This window comes from Cynoglossus semilaevis, chromosome 8 (assembly GCF_000523025.1).
Source record: "Cynoglossus semilaevis isolate Cse_v1.0 chromosome 8, Cse_v1.0, whole genome shotgun sequence".
In the NCBI taxonomy this organism is placed as follows: Eukaryota; Metazoa; Chordata; class Actinopteri; order Pleuronectiformes; family Cynoglossidae; genus Cynoglossus; species Cynoglossus semilaevis.
In genome coordinates this window covers 5,372,382-5,389,094 of record NC_024314.1, presented here as the reverse complement: position 1 = coordinate 5,389,094, position 16,713 = coordinate 5,372,382, and the positions used below count along the sequence as shown (strand labels likewise).

Here is a 16,713-nt window from a genome sequence, read left to right as displayed (position 1 = left end):
TGGAACTAAGGTCTAGAAAATCAATTCTTATCTCAGTATTAAGTGTAAGTCGCCCCATAATAAAGCAAAAACACATTAAATTAAAAAAAAGAGTTTGACATAAATATCTTGTAACAGAAGGGCATGTGATCAATTATTGAGACGCGCCGCATTCATATTCTGCACACACTGTCATGAGTCCATGCACGCTGCTAATGCTAATATCATCATTGTACATTATTAATCTATGATAACCATTGGCAAAATATTTGACAAAAGTGACTCAGAGAGAGAAACGTTTTCTGCTCAGAACAGTCAGAAACACGGGAACAGCAATGGAGAAACTTGTGTCAACAAAGCTTTCCTGATTGGCCGTAATGCCTCCCCCCTTTTGTTTTATGTTTCTTCACCTTTTACACTCAACCTTTCACAAATCCATAAACCATATCTCTTTACAAAAAAACACACAGAGCAACTTTTTCTGTGGTCTTGTCCCTCAGAGGTGTCTCCAGTTTGACCAGGACTGCACTGTGTGGAATGCCAAGCAGCAAATAATCCAGTCCCTCAGCGAGTCCCTCTGGGACGTCTACAACTATGGTCTCTTCCTGCCCGCTGGAGAAGGACGGGACGCCAAGTTCCTGGAGGAGGAGCGAACTCTGCGAGACTACGCCCAGTCCTTTGAGAAAGGAGTGCCTTACCTGGAGGTAAGTAGACGGACAAGGTGGAAGAGAGAGAATATAAAGAGAAACTTTAGCATTGGAGATAAGTTTAACTTGCTCTATTTCTGCTACATGTTTGAAAAGGTTGGAGAAAAGTTTCTTGGATGTTTGAACTGGTTTTGACTAATTTTGGCTTTTTTTTTTGTCATGTTTTGGTGGAAAAGAATTACTTTGAAAAATGTTCTTAAATACATTTAGTAAAATGCAGCTGAAAACATACCGCAGTTTCAATTGATTTAAACGTTTTGTTTTGTTTTTTGTCAGTGTGTTACATAATTTCTGACTTTTTTTTTCTTTCCAGTCAAAGTTGAACAAGTTTTAATTTCATCACAGCTTCACTATTTTTCCAAGGATTAAGCAGTTAATTATCACTAATGACTTATTTCCTCAGAGGAAATATCTAACAATCAGAACTCTCACGTTGCACCGGCTATAATGACAACACTGATGCACCTCGTTGATGTAATTGCATCTGTTGAATTGTGGTTTGCTGGCTCTCGAGCTTCATGCTGTGATTTGATTGTGTCTCAGCGCCCTCTGGTGGAGCGGCTGCAGTAGACGCAGCTGAGCTAGGTGGGGCTGAAATGTATGTGGCTGTTCGCTGGATTCAGAGTGTTTACATTCTTGACCTGGCTCCAGATGAGAACATGTCTGTGTGTTGATGAGGCCGTGTAACTGAATCCCATCGTATCTCACGGCAGTGGGAGTAAATATATTTATATCAACAACGTGAGGCCTGTTTCTGATTACACCATAGTGCTTTAATTGGATCAGTATTGAGAATAAGATTTCAGTTACGCTGGTGAATTAAGCAACTGCACTGTTATTTATACTCTGAAAAAAAAATCATTCTGAATATAGACAGCCCGTATCCTTCATGATGCAGTATTTTCTGGCTGTCTGACTAGTTTTGTCAGTTGCTCCATAGACCCCTGCTCTTTTCACTTTCAGTGGCCTTCAATTACTGCACAGTATAGATGTGAAGACACAGATCTCTATTGACGTCTACTATAGTATCATCAGAGGGAGAGAGACTGTGAGAAAGAGGGAGAGGTCGACTAAGAGAGGGGGAAAGAGAGAGAGAGAGAGCTTTCCCCTTTAAATTAAGGATGTTCGAGGCAGACTCTTGAGTCTAGAGCTAAGCCCTTGTTTTTAACGCCTGTCTTCTGATCACACTGACTGGATGAGTATATCCGCTAACTACCACACAACTACTACTACACCACAGCATCACCACATGATTTTCCAGGACAGTACAGTTTTTATTATTTATAATTTTTTTTTTTTTTTTTTTAAGTTTGTTAATTTACGTGGACGTGAGATTTTCACTGTCCTGCACAGAACACCATCTGGTTGATTTAAAAAAAAAAACCAAAACATTGTTATTATCCCAAAATATATGGTACCATTGTGTTGGTCCTGTGTTGTTTTGACAGTGAGTGGTTATAATGGACAAAAGATGATTGAGACTGAACTACTGGACAGAAGAGAGAGGAAGACTGGTCTATTTTTATTTAAATCCAACTATATCTTAGCCCCTACCAAACCTGATTATATGATGCACATACTGTCTGTGGGGCAATGGTAAAATGGTTATGTCCACCTTGAATATAGCTTTTAATACCTAAATATATTGTGGTAATACAGCACAAACAAAACAATCTTTGAAACTCCTTCAGGATTGGTGGAGTGGCCAAAGATGAACTCAGACCATTCTAAAAAGTACAAATGTTTATTGTATTTAGTTGTTACTTAATCAGTCGTAATCCTCCTGCTTATTGCTGGTCTCAAGCTTATAAATTAAATTCTGTCCTCTTCCAGTAACTCAGCCAAATATCTCAGTTCTTAAGCACAGATCGATTGCGCATGTGGTTGTCATTTTTCTATGAATTCAAACCAGTCCTGGCTTTTTATCCAAAGAAGTAAATCATGAAGCTGCTCTGATGCCTTTGAGTGAAAATTCATTGGAAAAAATGGGAGAGTTTGTGGATTTATTTACCAAAACAGGCATTATGTTTTACGAGTGAATAATACAATGTAATTGTTTGATTCAAAAGCCAATCCCGGACACACTTTTCTACTTATAAAATATTTTCAACCACGACTTGTTTGCTTATTTTCTGTCTATATGCTGAAACCCCGACATCTGTCTTCCTGCCTTTCAGTTTAGGTACAAGACCAGGGTTTATAAACAGACGAATCTAGATGAGAAGGCTTTATCAAAGCTCAGCACAAAGGTACACCTCCCGACTGTTATTAAAAATGACTGTGGTAAACAACAATTTTCACTCACTGACACCCTTCTCCGTCCTCTGCTCCACCTCCTAGGGCAGCCTGAAGAAGTTCATGGATTATGTTCAGAATGGAACCTTGGAGAAAATGTCCAAAGTCCTCGATAAAGGCCTCGATCCAAATTTCCATGACCCAGATTCTGGAGGTGAGTCTTTGCAGGATTTTATTTCTATTGATTTTTGGTTTTCAGATGTATGACATTGTAAGGGTTTCTAAAATCTGCAGGTAGATTTCTTAACTGATTCTTGTCATTTTTCTGTTTCTGTGGGTCAGAAACCCCTCTCTCTTTGGCCATGCAGTACGGTCTGTCAATGGAAGGCATCAAGGTCCTGTTTCAGGGTGGCGCTCATTTGGACTTCAGGAACCGAGACGGCCTGACGGCGGTGCACAAAGCTGTGAGGTCTCAAAACCATGTGGGGCTGATGGTAAGTCTCACACACACACAGACATTACATTAAATAAAATCCTCACTGAAAGACAATATGAAAATATGGATTAAAGCAGACATTCTAAAAGCTGGGTGGGGACACACACATGGGTCAAGGGAGTTTCTCTTGGGTCACCGAAGAAATTTCATAGCCAGAGTAACGTAACATTTATGAGCGTATGAATTATATGAAGGGCTTAAAACTGGCCTGTTATTCATTTGGCAGTTCTGACTCTTGAACTTGTCTAAGTGAAGTGAGTAAAGTTAGAGCAGTCCAGAAATATCAAACACATTTTCTTTTGTGAGTTGTATTAGAATGGATTGGTATTACATTTTCTTTTGTGAGTTGTATTAGAAATCTCTCTACAATGGATTGGTATCTTTAAAACAGTTGGGTTCACATAAGAAATATTTCCTAATGCTGTCAAAGTCCAACAATAACAATTTAATTTGCCACCTACTGAGGTGATGACGGACCATGTGATACACCAGTGGTACTGTATATATACATGTTACCGCTGCACAATGCATATTATCGCTACAGAAAGTGTTTTTGATATATTCATAAGTGGTGTATGATTGTGTCCATTTCCTCTTCCCTTCTCCATGTGCCACCAGGCTCTCTTGTCTCTTGGAGCTTCTCCAGACTACAAAGACCGGAGTGGCCTTACTGCACTGTATCACACTGTACTGACAGGGGGCGACACTTCTTGCTGCGAGACCTTACTGTACTATAGGGCAAAGGTGGGAACGAGGGACGAAAACAGCTGGGATGAGTCTCATCAGGTACCATTGTAAAGTTGTTAAGTATTATCTGTTCAACTATTGCTATTCTCTATCATTCTTTCAGTCTCCATTTCTCCATTTATCTATATGTATATATGTTTATGTGTATTGAACAGGTGTTCAGTTTATCTATTTCATACACCTTCTATTCATTTGTCCATATATCTGTGTGTCTGTTCAATGCACCATCATTCCTCTGTATTATTTCTGTCGTAAATGTCAAGTACGTCTAGCCACCCTCACTCCTCCCCCAGCCTTTTCTCACACCCTTCTCCTCTTGGCCTTCCTCTCTCCATTTTCTCTGCCTCCTCCTCCTCCCCTCCTATCTTTCCATAGCACAGGGACGAAGAGGAGTTTGGAATGGAAGAAATACATAAGGTATCATTCACCCTGCCATCTCTCCATCCGTATCAGTACCAGCCTTTCAGAAACAAAAGGCCCAGTGACATCATCACACGATTTACGTAAATGAAAGGCCAGTGGGCCGACACCAAGACCACAGTGTTTACTTAAACTTCCTCAAATCTGAGTCATCTCCTGATCTGAGTGCAGTTTAGAAAGAGCATCTCACTGCAGAGATGGGTGCATTGCCTACATTGTGTCTCTGTGACATTACGGTGAATTTGCGTTTGTGCCTGCCGCAAGTCGGTTGTCATGGTATTTTATTTTGGTTTTGCTGTGCCCTGTGCTTTCCTTCTTTACTTTGTGCGTATCTTGTGATATTTTAAGTCTCTGCTGAAAAATATGAAGAAACCTCTCCGAGAGCTGAAGGCTCTTTGCTGTTGTTTTAATGTGTTTTTTTTTTCAATGTTTCCTTTCTTTTTCACCATTGTGCAATGTAATTGGCTCTGACCTGTTTTTCTGTAAGAGTAATTATGCATCTAAATGGGGACGTTAGACACAATATGTGCCTTTCTTTCTCTTTAATTTGATTGCAAAATCCTTCTTTTTTCTGCAACAACATTGTACCGTATATAAATCCACCTAAGAACCGTACAGTTATTTACTCTGATACTTTGTAATGCTGATTATTTGTGGATTGTTCTATCACACTCTACACATTTGAAGGCTTGCCAGAATGGCCTTGCCCAGCACTTGGAGCATCTGCTGTTTTATGGAGCAGACACTACTTCTCAAAACGCCTCAGGAAACACTGCACTTCACATTTCTGCCCTCTACAACAAGGCAAGTGTGGGAGCGGTTCCCTTTACATTAAACTATTATTAGATAATAATTACGGCCCTTTTTCTAAAGGTGTTAACGATCACTTTCCCCTGTGTGAATCATCAGGAGAGCTGTGTCCGTGTTCTACTGTACAGAGGAGCGAATAAAGAGGCAAAGAACAAACACGGTCAGACTCCTTTTCAGGTAATAGGTGAACTATCACGTCATGAATTGTTTTGCCATTTATTTTATCATGGCAAAAAAGAAATTGGCTCATGAAGTCAATACAATTCAATTGTTCCGTTGCTGCAGCTGGCTGTAATGTCTGGTCACTTTGAACTCGGGGAAATCATCAAAAACCACAAGGACTCTGACGTAGGTAAGCTTACATTCTAAATATTTTTTTCTTAATTGAGAGTCCATTCCATATTTAGTCTGTTCCCAAATTGAAGGCAGACGGACGAACCTAACAACATCAAGGCGATCATGCAAATTCCCTTTTAAAATCTGTGAATTTCGTCCAAAACAAATGCATTCTGGGGGGATTTAACATGCACCATAAACTCATAAAGCTTTAAAAATCAGTCGCAGTAAAGTGTTTGTTCTAGACTCAAGTATAAGATAGGCTTTTTATTGGCTCAGTAATAGCAAAAGAATCTCTTTGAGCCATTTACTAAACCAAACAGGAAGTTGGCTAATTTGAACTTCATGGCAGCAAAACTATTCACTCAATTGTGTTAGTAGTTCCAGAACAACAACGACATGATGACCAGTGTAGCTTTTGTCCAAATACAAAAATGATAAAAATTCATATATTCTGGTTTAGCTAACCATTACTGTACAGAGTCTGATGGAATCTAGCACTCGATTATTTTGTCTCAGTGGAAGAACGGCTCTTGTTAGAGGTTCCAAAACTCTACAATGTTCAGAGTCTTATCCCTGCCACCTTCTTTGTCACAGTCACATCAAGCAACAAGCAACCGTTTGGTTCTGCCCACAGTCTATTTTTTTTTCTAATGCCATTACATCTGAACATCTCATGAACTCTCCCTCACCCTCACTCCCGTCTCCCTTGTCTCTGAACCTCACCATCATGTCTCACACCTCTGTCTTCAGTACCCTTTTTGGAATCACCAAAGTACGTTCCCAAGCGCAGAGAGAGTGCCCACACACTGCCTCTCCTGCAATCCCACCACCTGCTGCGTGCCAACAGTGACAACACCATGACCCAGTCTGACCCCCTGGTCCTGCCCATCAAGGCCGCAACTAATCCCAACCCAGGACAGGTACGAAAGGCTGTCAGCTTCATGGTTTCTTATAATGTTTCCATAAATATAAGGTATTTCGATTTCATCATTTCTTTGTTTAGAGCCATCGCAGAGCCTCCGTCGGCATGAGAAGCTCCAGCAGCCCCAGAACTCGTACTCGCTCTCCATCCAGAGGGAGGGGAGGCCAAAGTGACACAGAGGAGAGACACCGGCAGCCACGGGGCCGACAGGGGTGAGTTGCCTGCGAAGAAAACTCCTTGGGGAATGGGCTGGTTTAATATTCTAACTATGTTCCTGTAAGGTCCTCCTCCAGCCAGTCTCCAGTCCCCAAACAGATATAAACATAGAACTTGCTATTTGTGTCCCAGCTGCATACTGTGAACTATCTTTAACAGGAAGAATGTCACACATTAAGGTGTGGTATCAGCGGACAATGTGCGAGCGACAGATAGGACTTAAACACAGGCTGGAAAAGAACCCAAACCAGTCACATGCTGGGGCGTTATAACAATGACAACAGCCTGGATGAAAACAAGGCAGCGGTCAATGTGTGTAAGACAGTTCAGTACAGTTCAGTACAGTACAGTACAGTACAGTACAGTTTAGAGTTGACAAACACTGTGTGGAAAATGTCAGTACCTATCACATACGTACCTGACAGAAGCACAGGATGCCAGACACTTGGAAAATACACGACTGCAGTATAAACTCTCCCTGTTGCTCTGACTGATCAGTATGACTCAACTGCTGACTGCCTCTAATGTGGTCTGACATCAGTGCGTTGTTTCACTGTGACTTTTCCACAGTATCTATTGCAGTGGTATGTCACAGTTTGAGTTGTTAAGAGTTGTTTTTTTCCTGTTCTTTTCTCCTCTGCAGCGCGACCTCTGCAGGCGGCGGTGGCGGTGGAAGTCAGATTAAACGTATGTACAGTGCAGTGCCAGGTCGGGTGTACGTGGCGACTCGTGCCCACTCTGGCGGTGGAGACAGAGAGCTGTCACTCAGTAAAGGAGATAAAGTTAAAGGTGAGACGTTGCTAACCTTACTGTAAGTCCCGCTCCTGTCTTTGTCCCTGATGTTAAAAATTCCTCCAAACTGCTGACATTGTTGACCTACTTTAATAAACTCCTGCAGTAGGGAAACAAAGAAGAAACACTGGCTGGGCAGCTGCAAGGATGCACTGACACTGACGTTAGAACCAATACTGGAATCGGTGTCAGTCAGGAATACAGCAACATTCTTACTTCAGCCTTTTCTACTCTCTCCTAATGTACTTTAGTGTTAAGTGTTGGAGAAGGAGGATACTGGGAGGGAACAGTCAAAGGTCGCACAGGCTGGTTCCCCTCAGACTGTGTAGAAGAGGTGCAGCCTGTCAGCAAAGACAATCGTTCAGGTAAAGTCTTTCCTCTCCACACAAACCAAATGTTTTTTATTGGAGAATATGATGCCATACATTTGCACAGAGTTCTGAATGAAGAGTTAAAGGCCCCGAGGCCAGGAGTTTGCCATAATAATAACCCCACCTCACCAGTGGCCTCTCATAGTTCAGTATTTGTTGTATTACGGTTGATATATGGTTAATAATAAATAATAATAATAAAACCTTGATAGAAATTTTTGTACATTCCTTATAAATAAGCAGCATATGATTTAAGGAAACAAAACATGAAAACCATCTTACTTTATTCTGCATTTTCAGCCCGGAATAAATGATTTACTCGTACGTGTTTTAGAATGCTTGTGTTGTTAATAAATGCAGGAGAAAAGAAAGGCATTGAGTCTGAAAATGGGTTACATTCTCCCCCAGGCTGACTTTATCTGTAAGTCACTGTAACACCCAGCTACATCACTCCTCTGTTTACTTGCATGGCCTGTTTCTTTTTGCAGTCACAATCTTTCTGAAAAGGCATTTGATTTTCACAGCTGCTGGGGTTGAAATACTTTGGATTGAATTTTAGGCCCATAATAAAACTAATCTAGAAAAGGCTAAAAAAATAGAGGTGGTGTCATAGCAGGATGTGAAAGTTTGAACTGTGCATGTGTTTGGTGTTCCTGCAGAGACGAGGAGTGAAAAAGCCAAGAGGAAACTGTTCCGTAATGTTACAGTGGGAGCTTACGATGGAACTGATGGTCCCAGGTAAGAATATCACAGGGCTGACAACAGTCTGACTGATTGACTGAGTTCTAGCCCCAGACTGTTTCTTCTAAATAGTATCTTGATTTGCAAAACTTACATCCTCTGCTCTAGAAAAGACCCAAAACTAACAACTAAGACCAAAGAAGTCTGAATCATCAAATATCTAGTACTGGCTTGTCACCTAAAGTGGCCCAAATTTGGGGGTTGGCTTCTTTTAACTGATGTTAACTGATGTGCCTGACCCAAAACCAGCCATCACTCCATGCCGTGGTTTCAACAAATAAACAGGTCATACAGTATGTAGTAGCTGTGCAGTAAATATAAAGTGTTATTGTCAGATGTTCATGAAAAATAATAATAAAATCAGAGTGAACCTGATTGGCTGGAGCCACTGATGATGTTTTATGGGGCAAAGGTTTACTGTGTGTGTATGTGCGCGCAGACACCTGTACTGATTCTGAACAGCTCTTGTTCTCTATTGTCTTTCTGTGTGAGCACATCAATGCTGGAAAGACAAAGAGCAGCCGTGCCATTTTCATAAATCTCCTCTGTCCCAAACACAAACACACTTGTCAACCCCTGATCCCCCCCCAAGCCACCCTCCCACCCCTCTACTTCTTCCACTGCTCCTCAACTCCTCCAGATGAACGTAATTCTTGCTGTCATTAAACAGTGAGGTGGAGTTCCTCGCTTCAGTGATGTGTGTGGAAAAGACGCAGCCCAGCCCTGGACATCTGCAGTTGGTGTGCGAGTGTGAGCCGAGAGCAGCTGAATACGATTGTGTGTTTCCATGAGTGTACATCATTCTCCTGATGAGTCATGTGAAGAGGCTGGAGCCCTGAGCCTTGGCTAAACCCCATGTCCAGTGAGAAGGACCTTTCCCTCCGTTTGCCTCCGACAATTGAGCTGACATTACCTGTGTGTGCTGAACAGCTCTCTCACTGTCATTCAGAAAAGCCATTTGCTTTAATGCAGCTGCAGCTCGCTGTTGTGCTCTAAATGGAACCGGCAGTTCATGGGGTGGGGGCTGTTGTATTACCTGAGCTTAGTTGCTTCAGAGTAATGCAGCACTGTGGTGAAGTGGTGCTCATTTAAGAGCAAGGTGATCTGGAGTGTATTCCTCTGCGCTGCAGCTCAGCATTAGGGAGAATGTCAATTACTGTTACAGAGAGAGTGGGGTAGAGTGTTTGTTCGGCTGTGTGACGGTGGCAGCTCTGCTGCACAGAGGGTGTGTGTGTGTGTGTGTTGGTAGGTGAAATGAAAAGTTGACAATTGTGTGAATCCAAGGTGGGAATCAGCTGTTGGTATATCTGTGATGCACCATCTCTCTCTCTGCCTCTGCTGCCACACATCTATACCCATCCCCCTCGAACCCACACCACATATTCATCTCTCCCACTCCTCGATTTTGCAACCAAATCCCCTTCCTTTCATCCACCAGTGTGCATACAAACAGCTCTCCCTCTCTTCATTGTCTTTCTCTACTGTACATTGGGTTTCAGAGCATCATGTTCTCTCTCTCTCCCTCTCTCTCGCTCGCTCTCCCTCACTTACTCTCTCCCCCTCTCTCTCTCACTCTCTCCTATCTGTTTCCTCACCTCTCCTGCTCCCTCTCCTCCACTCTCCTCGGCTCAGCTCTCGCTAGAAGACCGTGAGGAGGAGGAGGAGGGAAGCGGGAGGGAGGCAGGGAGGTGGTAGCGGTGGTACGGCGCGTGCGAGATAGAGGAGGGGGGGCATGGCAATGGGGGGATGCGGAGAGAGAGATTCCTCTCTCTCCCTCTCTTCTTCGTGGCCGTCACTGGGCCCCAGAAACAGGAGCGTGTGGTTCATTTACAGGTAGCGGCTGTTTCCTCATTCATTGGCTGGCTATGGATGTGAGGAGAGGACAATGGAGAGAGGGGAGAGGTAGATGATGCTGCTGCTGCTGAGAGGCCGTGCCGTTTTCAAAGACTGACTAATAAGCTATCTATTCTGTCTGTGTGCTCTGTGTGTGCGTGCGCCCGGGTGTGTGTCTCTGTGAGTGTGTGCGAGTGCGTCTTAAATTTTGTATTTTCCTGCATGTCAGTGCCTGTGCTAGCGTGGTGGGCAGATAACGGAGACTCTGCAGCATGTTTATTCCTATGTGATTCCCCGTGAACGTGTGCGTGTCAGTGCATGAAAAGCGGCACATATTGATGCATTTCAGTCAGACAGTGTGGGTGTGTTTCATTCTCTTTGAGTCATGATTTCTTTAAGAAGATGTATCTTCATTCACCGGCACTTTCCTCTCGTCCTGCGTTGCTTACAGAAACGCTGCTCTCACATCCTAGTCGTTTTTTGGTGAACCATTGCATCATTAAAAAAAAACCTGTGATATTTCCACTGTCTGCTGATGAATGTCAGTAGTGCCCTGTGTCACTTCTCTGAGGTAGCCTTCATTTGAATGCATGTTTGTGTCCGCATGCATTTGCATTAATGTATTCGGTTAGGACTATACTGTACTGTACACACTCTCAATAAAATTTATATGTATTTGATGTTTAGTATCTCCCCCTTAAAAAGCCATATATCGATGTATGTGCAGTGCTCATTGTGTCCTTCCATCCACTGTGTGTCATTAACATCCATCACTTTGAGGTAGGCTCTGTGGGTAGTGTCCCCACTTAATCCATACATATAGCACACACACACACACACACACACACACACATTCAGCAGGTGAATAGTTAAAGAAGTAGCATTTTATCTCAGTAATTGTAGGCAGAGGGTGACTCAGGAGGCTACATAATAACGCTGGTTCCCAGTAATCGTACAGCTCCATTGCAGCTGGTTCAAACATCCTCAAGTCTAGGGAGATCAACCAGACCAGGGCCACAGTGGTTCTAATGGCAGACAAAGGTTTCAGAATTGTCAAGATCAACCAGGTTTGTGCCTAGAACACGGCCTAGAAGCCGCCCTAGGACCAAACACTGGTCAAGGTTTCCCTGTTGTACAAGTGTCTGTACGAAGAGCCCGACGGATCCATCCACCCACTCCATGTTACTTTGATCTTCTGAAAGGGAAAGCATGATGGAGGACAGGGTGAGAGAAAAAGGAATGAGGTGTGAGGAGCAGATGGCTGGAAGGCGGGCTGTGCGTTGGCGAAACAGTAACATTGATGGAGAACACACAAGGGACGGACCTCAGTAGGGGAAACTAGTGATCGTCTGTTCAGTGCTAAAGTTGCGTCTTGGTGTCGAACGTCTGGGCGCTGAGGCCTGTAGGCCGATGTCCAGGGCTCTGCTGTACCTCTGTGAGTCAACCACCAAACTTTACACAACAGCAAACTTTTTGTTTGCTTTAAGAGATTTTTTCTTGTCACCAGCACGCTGTCATTGCCAGATTAGTGTAGTCAACACATCATTGCCAGGAAGTCAAAGACTAAAAATAAAGCAACATGTTGGCACTTTTGGAGAATTCATTGATTTCTTTTTTAGTGAGTGGATTCATGGCTTGGTTTCCCTGATGAGTGCCTGACTGCTGATGTTGTTGCCAAGTTGGATATTTAGTTTCACTTCTGTCACACACGCTTTGGCGTTCACGGTTTGTTGCACGAGGGAAATTTGACATGTATTTAAGTGACGTCAAGAAAGTCTAAACATTTTAACATTTCAAAATTTGATAATATATGTAAACAACTAAGGGCAAACTGCTTCTTTTGTTACATTGAATTGTACCGTGGTAATTGATGTGTGCAGTGTAAATGTCAGATAATCTGGTATTTTTATTGAATGTAAGTCACATGGTGTTGGACAGATTTTTATTCATCTTAGGTCAGATGCCATGAGGCAGAGTTCTGAACTAAATATTAAATAAGAGATTACAACAGCTGTACTGAATATATAACAAACCTGTTAAAATGTGTGTTAAAACTTTTGTTGAAATTTGACAATCGAGAGGCAAAACACAAAGGTCAAAACATACGAAAAACCAACAAGTAGCCTAAGATTAGACACAAAGTGATTGTTGCAAATAAAAATGATAAAAAGCTTACATTTAGTAACAGATCTGCTGATATAGTTAAAGAAAATATAAAAAACACAGCATTTCAAAGCCCATAATTTAGCAAAAAAAAATAGCACAGGTCAACCAAAATGGCTAAAAGCGTATTGAATTCAAATTCAAGTTATCCAGAAATACTATGACAAAGATAGCTAAACGTCAGCAAAGAAGATCACTAATTATCCTGATATCATGTCATATAAACATTATATTAAACAAGTGCTCGGCCACGACACCCGTCCAAGTGCCGTAATTGGGCCCCAGGGCTGGACTGTGGAAAAGTCCTGATTTACTCCTACATCTAACATCTGCTGTTTATTTGCTACGTGTCATGAATTCATACGTCTTTCCATTTTCTAGACGCAGGCAGAGACAGGTTTCCAGAGGGAAATAATGTCCTTATACACCGAGTAATTTCACTGAATTGTTTTGGCAGTTGAGCTCTCACTGTAAATAAGCGAAGCAGACCCCCGCTCGTGTCCACTCGTAGTGAAATCAGATTTGTTCTCAGTTAGTGAGTCAGGTTCAGTTAGGCTGCAGAGCACAAGCTAATGCAGCATTGACCTGCCGAGGAAATATTTTCTAAATATCTGGAACTTCTCTGAAATCCTACAGCTCGGCTCCAGCGCCAGGCTCTCGAACAGAAACAGGCGGAATTAACATTGTTTAAAAAGTCAAGTCCAGGAGTGAGTCATGAGATGAGGCTCTGCATGTGTGTGTGTGTGTGTTTGGAGTCCATTTAAAGCATCTCATATTGGAGGAAGCGTTGTGAAAGCAGCTCGGCCAGAAGTCACCGGCATGGTAATAGAATAATGAGAGAGTTTGCTGGGCCCAGTTTATGCACTGAAGTACTCCAACTGTCTCACAACAAGTTACGTCACAACTGTCTGAGACCACTCTCCCTGTATTTGCAGTCTTTCGGCACTAGGAGCTGTTTGTGGCAGGTCATTAAAGATTCTGTCTGACTGTATTTTTCTCCATAATTTGACGTGTCACGTATGACTGATACTGCTGCTGTGGCGCTGCTGGAGCAGAATCCATACAAATGCTGCCAGAGGCACAGAAGTCTAATGTGGTGATTTAGGTGCATTTACAAGTTTCTATTACCCAGAAAGTGTATGTGCACATTCTCTAATGTGCCTTTCCACCATGGTCCAGTGTTTGTCAGTTCAGGCTGGGGTTCACAGTGTATTGTGTAGAACGTCATCTCATGTACTTTTCAGCTCATTGTGGCACTAACTGAAGCCCTGTCATTTAACCCTTTGTGTGCTTTCTGTATGACATTCCCTCAGTCGGCCTTTTGTTACGGTGTGATTTGATAATTTCACGCAGTAACAACTGTTGGAACATGCTTTGTGTGCATGACGTACCGCCACATTACTCCTACCCTCTCCGTTTTTTTTAAAATCTCAGCTTCTTCATATTTCACTCCTTCACTTTTATACCTCTCTCTCCTCCCTCCCCCCTTCTGTTCAGCGACTACATCATTAAGGAAAAGACAGTGCTCCTACAGAAGAAAGACAATGAGGGCTTTGGCTTTGTGCTCAGAGGAGCCAAAGGTGAGCGTCTTATTAAAATCATTCACCATTCTCTCTGCTGTCACTCTAGATTGCATGTGTCTTGTTAACTCTGTCCACTCGTGTGTTCAATTCTGGTCTCGTTGTCCTCCTCAGCTCAGACTCCCATAGAGGAGTTCACACCAACGCCAGCGTTTCCAGCGCTGCAGTACCTGGAGTCTGTCGATGAGGGCGGTGTGGCGTGGAGAGCTGGCCTTAGGATGGGGGACTTCCTCATTGAGGTAAGATAGAGGGACATTTTCGGACTAACCTTCTGAGCTTGATCTGAGGTAGTTTTTAGCTCTGACAGTATTTGTTGTGCTCCGTAGCTGATTTTAGGCTAATTAAAGTTTTGGTTGGTGGCTGGAGTTATATTTCAAATCATCGAACTAATTTTTAGCGATGTATAGATAACGTATATATCTGTATATGAGCCTCAGTCAGTTTTTTGGGGTTTTCTGACACAATTTAGGCTAACCATTAGCAATGTTTACTTTCCTTTCGGTTTCCTGTTATCTGTCTTGTACTACAGAAAAAGATACATTTTTTATTACCATCAGATCCATAACTGAGAGGATTATTTAATCTTGCTAATATATAAGCAACACTATTATGCGGTAAACACATTTGTTAAAATACAAGGTACAGTTATTTTACACTCCATCATATACTGCTGTTGTCTGTGTGTGTGTGTCAGGTGAATGGCCAGAATGTGGTGAAGGTCGGTCACCGGCAGGTGGTCAACATGATCCGTCAGGGCGGGAACAGCCTCATGGTGAAGGTGGTGATGGTGGCTCGAAACCCTGAGCTGGAGGACACCACGAGGAAGAGGGGTGAGAGTGGACATTTCCCCCTGTGTTTATGATGTGACCGTAAAGCTGATAGCATGTACATCACTCTGAAAGCCTTTTGGACATGGTTGCCGTTGGTGACTGCACATTTATACAAGAATACTAAACATTAAGTCTGCATTTGGCTGGCTTCCCTTTGGCAGCTCCGCAGCAGACTAAACGACTGACTCCTCCTGCAATCGCCCTGCGATCCAAGTCCATGACATCAGAGCTGGAGGACATGGGTAAGAAGAGAGAGAAAGCCAGTTTAAACCCCAAACAGGAGAATAAGACAGTGGGCGTGCATCTGGAGAGAAATCTAAATGAAACACTAAATTGAATTTGTGTCTACTGGATTGTTATGATGAGGCTCAGTTAAAAATACTTCTTTTTACGAGCTACAAGCTACACTGCAGAATGACAGTACTGGGGCACTATTATGGAGATGCAGCATTAATTATTTTAGCCAAGTTCTTGCAGAAAGCTAAAACCACAAAAAATCCAGTGTGTATCTTCATGAATTTGAATCAAACGACATGTTAACAGAGAAGTTATATCAACAGTAGTGTCTTTTATGATCCAAGACCATAACAGGGTTGGTTAAAAAAGTGTCAGCATCTTTTATGATCTTAATATGAATTTTAGTTTACAGTATGATGAAAAAATAGAAAGCAGAAAAAAAACATTTTATATGGTCATTAAAATAGCTGAGTTACAACATCCAGCCAGGTCATTTTTTAAGATGTAAGAAACTAAGCACATGTAAGCACATCAATTAAAAGCAATATGACATGAAAATTACTGTAATTACTGGAAAAAAAGCTGCAGCTTATAAACCAAATTTAGAAACCATGAGAGATCATGTGGCCTGTACTCCGTCATTGTTGCAGAGATTAGGTGTTTGTAGAAAAAGCAGTACAGTAAGAATCTCCATAGATTGTCAACCCATACATTTCCTAATACTGAAGCAGAGTTCTAACATGAGGTCTATACTTAATTACTTTCAACATATAGCTCGACAAATTATACATATATATTTTCAAAAAATCAAATATGTATGATATTTTAAAATGGAAACAAAAATGATTATATATTTATAAAAACAGATGTTTTGGGGTGTGGTTTAAATTTGGTGCAGCTTCATTTTCATGAATGACTGAACATAGTCTGAACCCATTAATCACAAACTGCTCTTCTTCATTTGCTTCCTCTCTGTTGCTGCTTACAGTGGACAAAGGTGGGAGAAACATGTCTCTCTGTGTGTGCTGTCATTCTCATGTCTGTCCTCATCTTTTTAATCACATCTGCCTTCAAAACATCACATGCGTCTGCGTATGTATTTCATTCATTGTTTTACTAGCTCTATACACACACACATGAACGCGTGGCACGCCACTAATTTCTCAATTATTTTCCTGGCAGCTGCCTCCCCGTGGAAAAAGAAAGCAGGTGAGTACCAGCCTTTATCACTTTTACCCCATCAGCCCCTGAGCTTTCATTAAAATTCAGTCTGTTTGATGGGTTTTTTTTTTTTT

At 42.1% G+C, this 16,713-nt stretch overlaps 1 protein-coding gene across 1 annotated transcript in view; it reads left to right on the top strand.

Moving 5' to 3' along the window:
• LOC103381758 (SH3 and multiple ankyrin repeat domains protein 1-like) overlaps positions 1–16,713 on the top strand; it is a 46,350-nt gene that overhangs the window by 21,752 nt on the left and 7,885 nt on the right. The window contains 20 exon segments of the mRNA XM_025057725.1: positions 480–683; positions 2,864–2,935; positions 3,027–3,135; positions 3,264–3,415; positions 4,036–4,203; positions 4,540–4,581; positions 5,272–5,388; positions 5,494–5,571; positions 5,680–5,746; positions 6,484–6,653; positions 6,737–6,867; positions 7,515–7,660; positions 7,915–8,028; positions 8,694–8,772; positions 14,269–14,351; positions 14,466–14,590; positions 15,046–15,181; positions 15,343–15,423; positions 16,407–16,415; positions 16,601–16,627. Of these exon segments, the coding sequence (XP_024913493.1) occupies positions 480–683; positions 2,864–2,935; positions 3,027–3,135; positions 3,264–3,415; positions 4,036–4,203; positions 4,540–4,581; positions 5,272–5,388; positions 5,494–5,571; positions 5,680–5,746; positions 6,484–6,653; positions 6,737–6,867; positions 7,515–7,660; positions 7,915–8,028; positions 8,694–8,772; positions 14,269–14,351; positions 14,466–14,590; positions 15,046–15,181; positions 15,343–15,423; positions 16,407–16,415; positions 16,601–16,627 (2,110 nt within the window).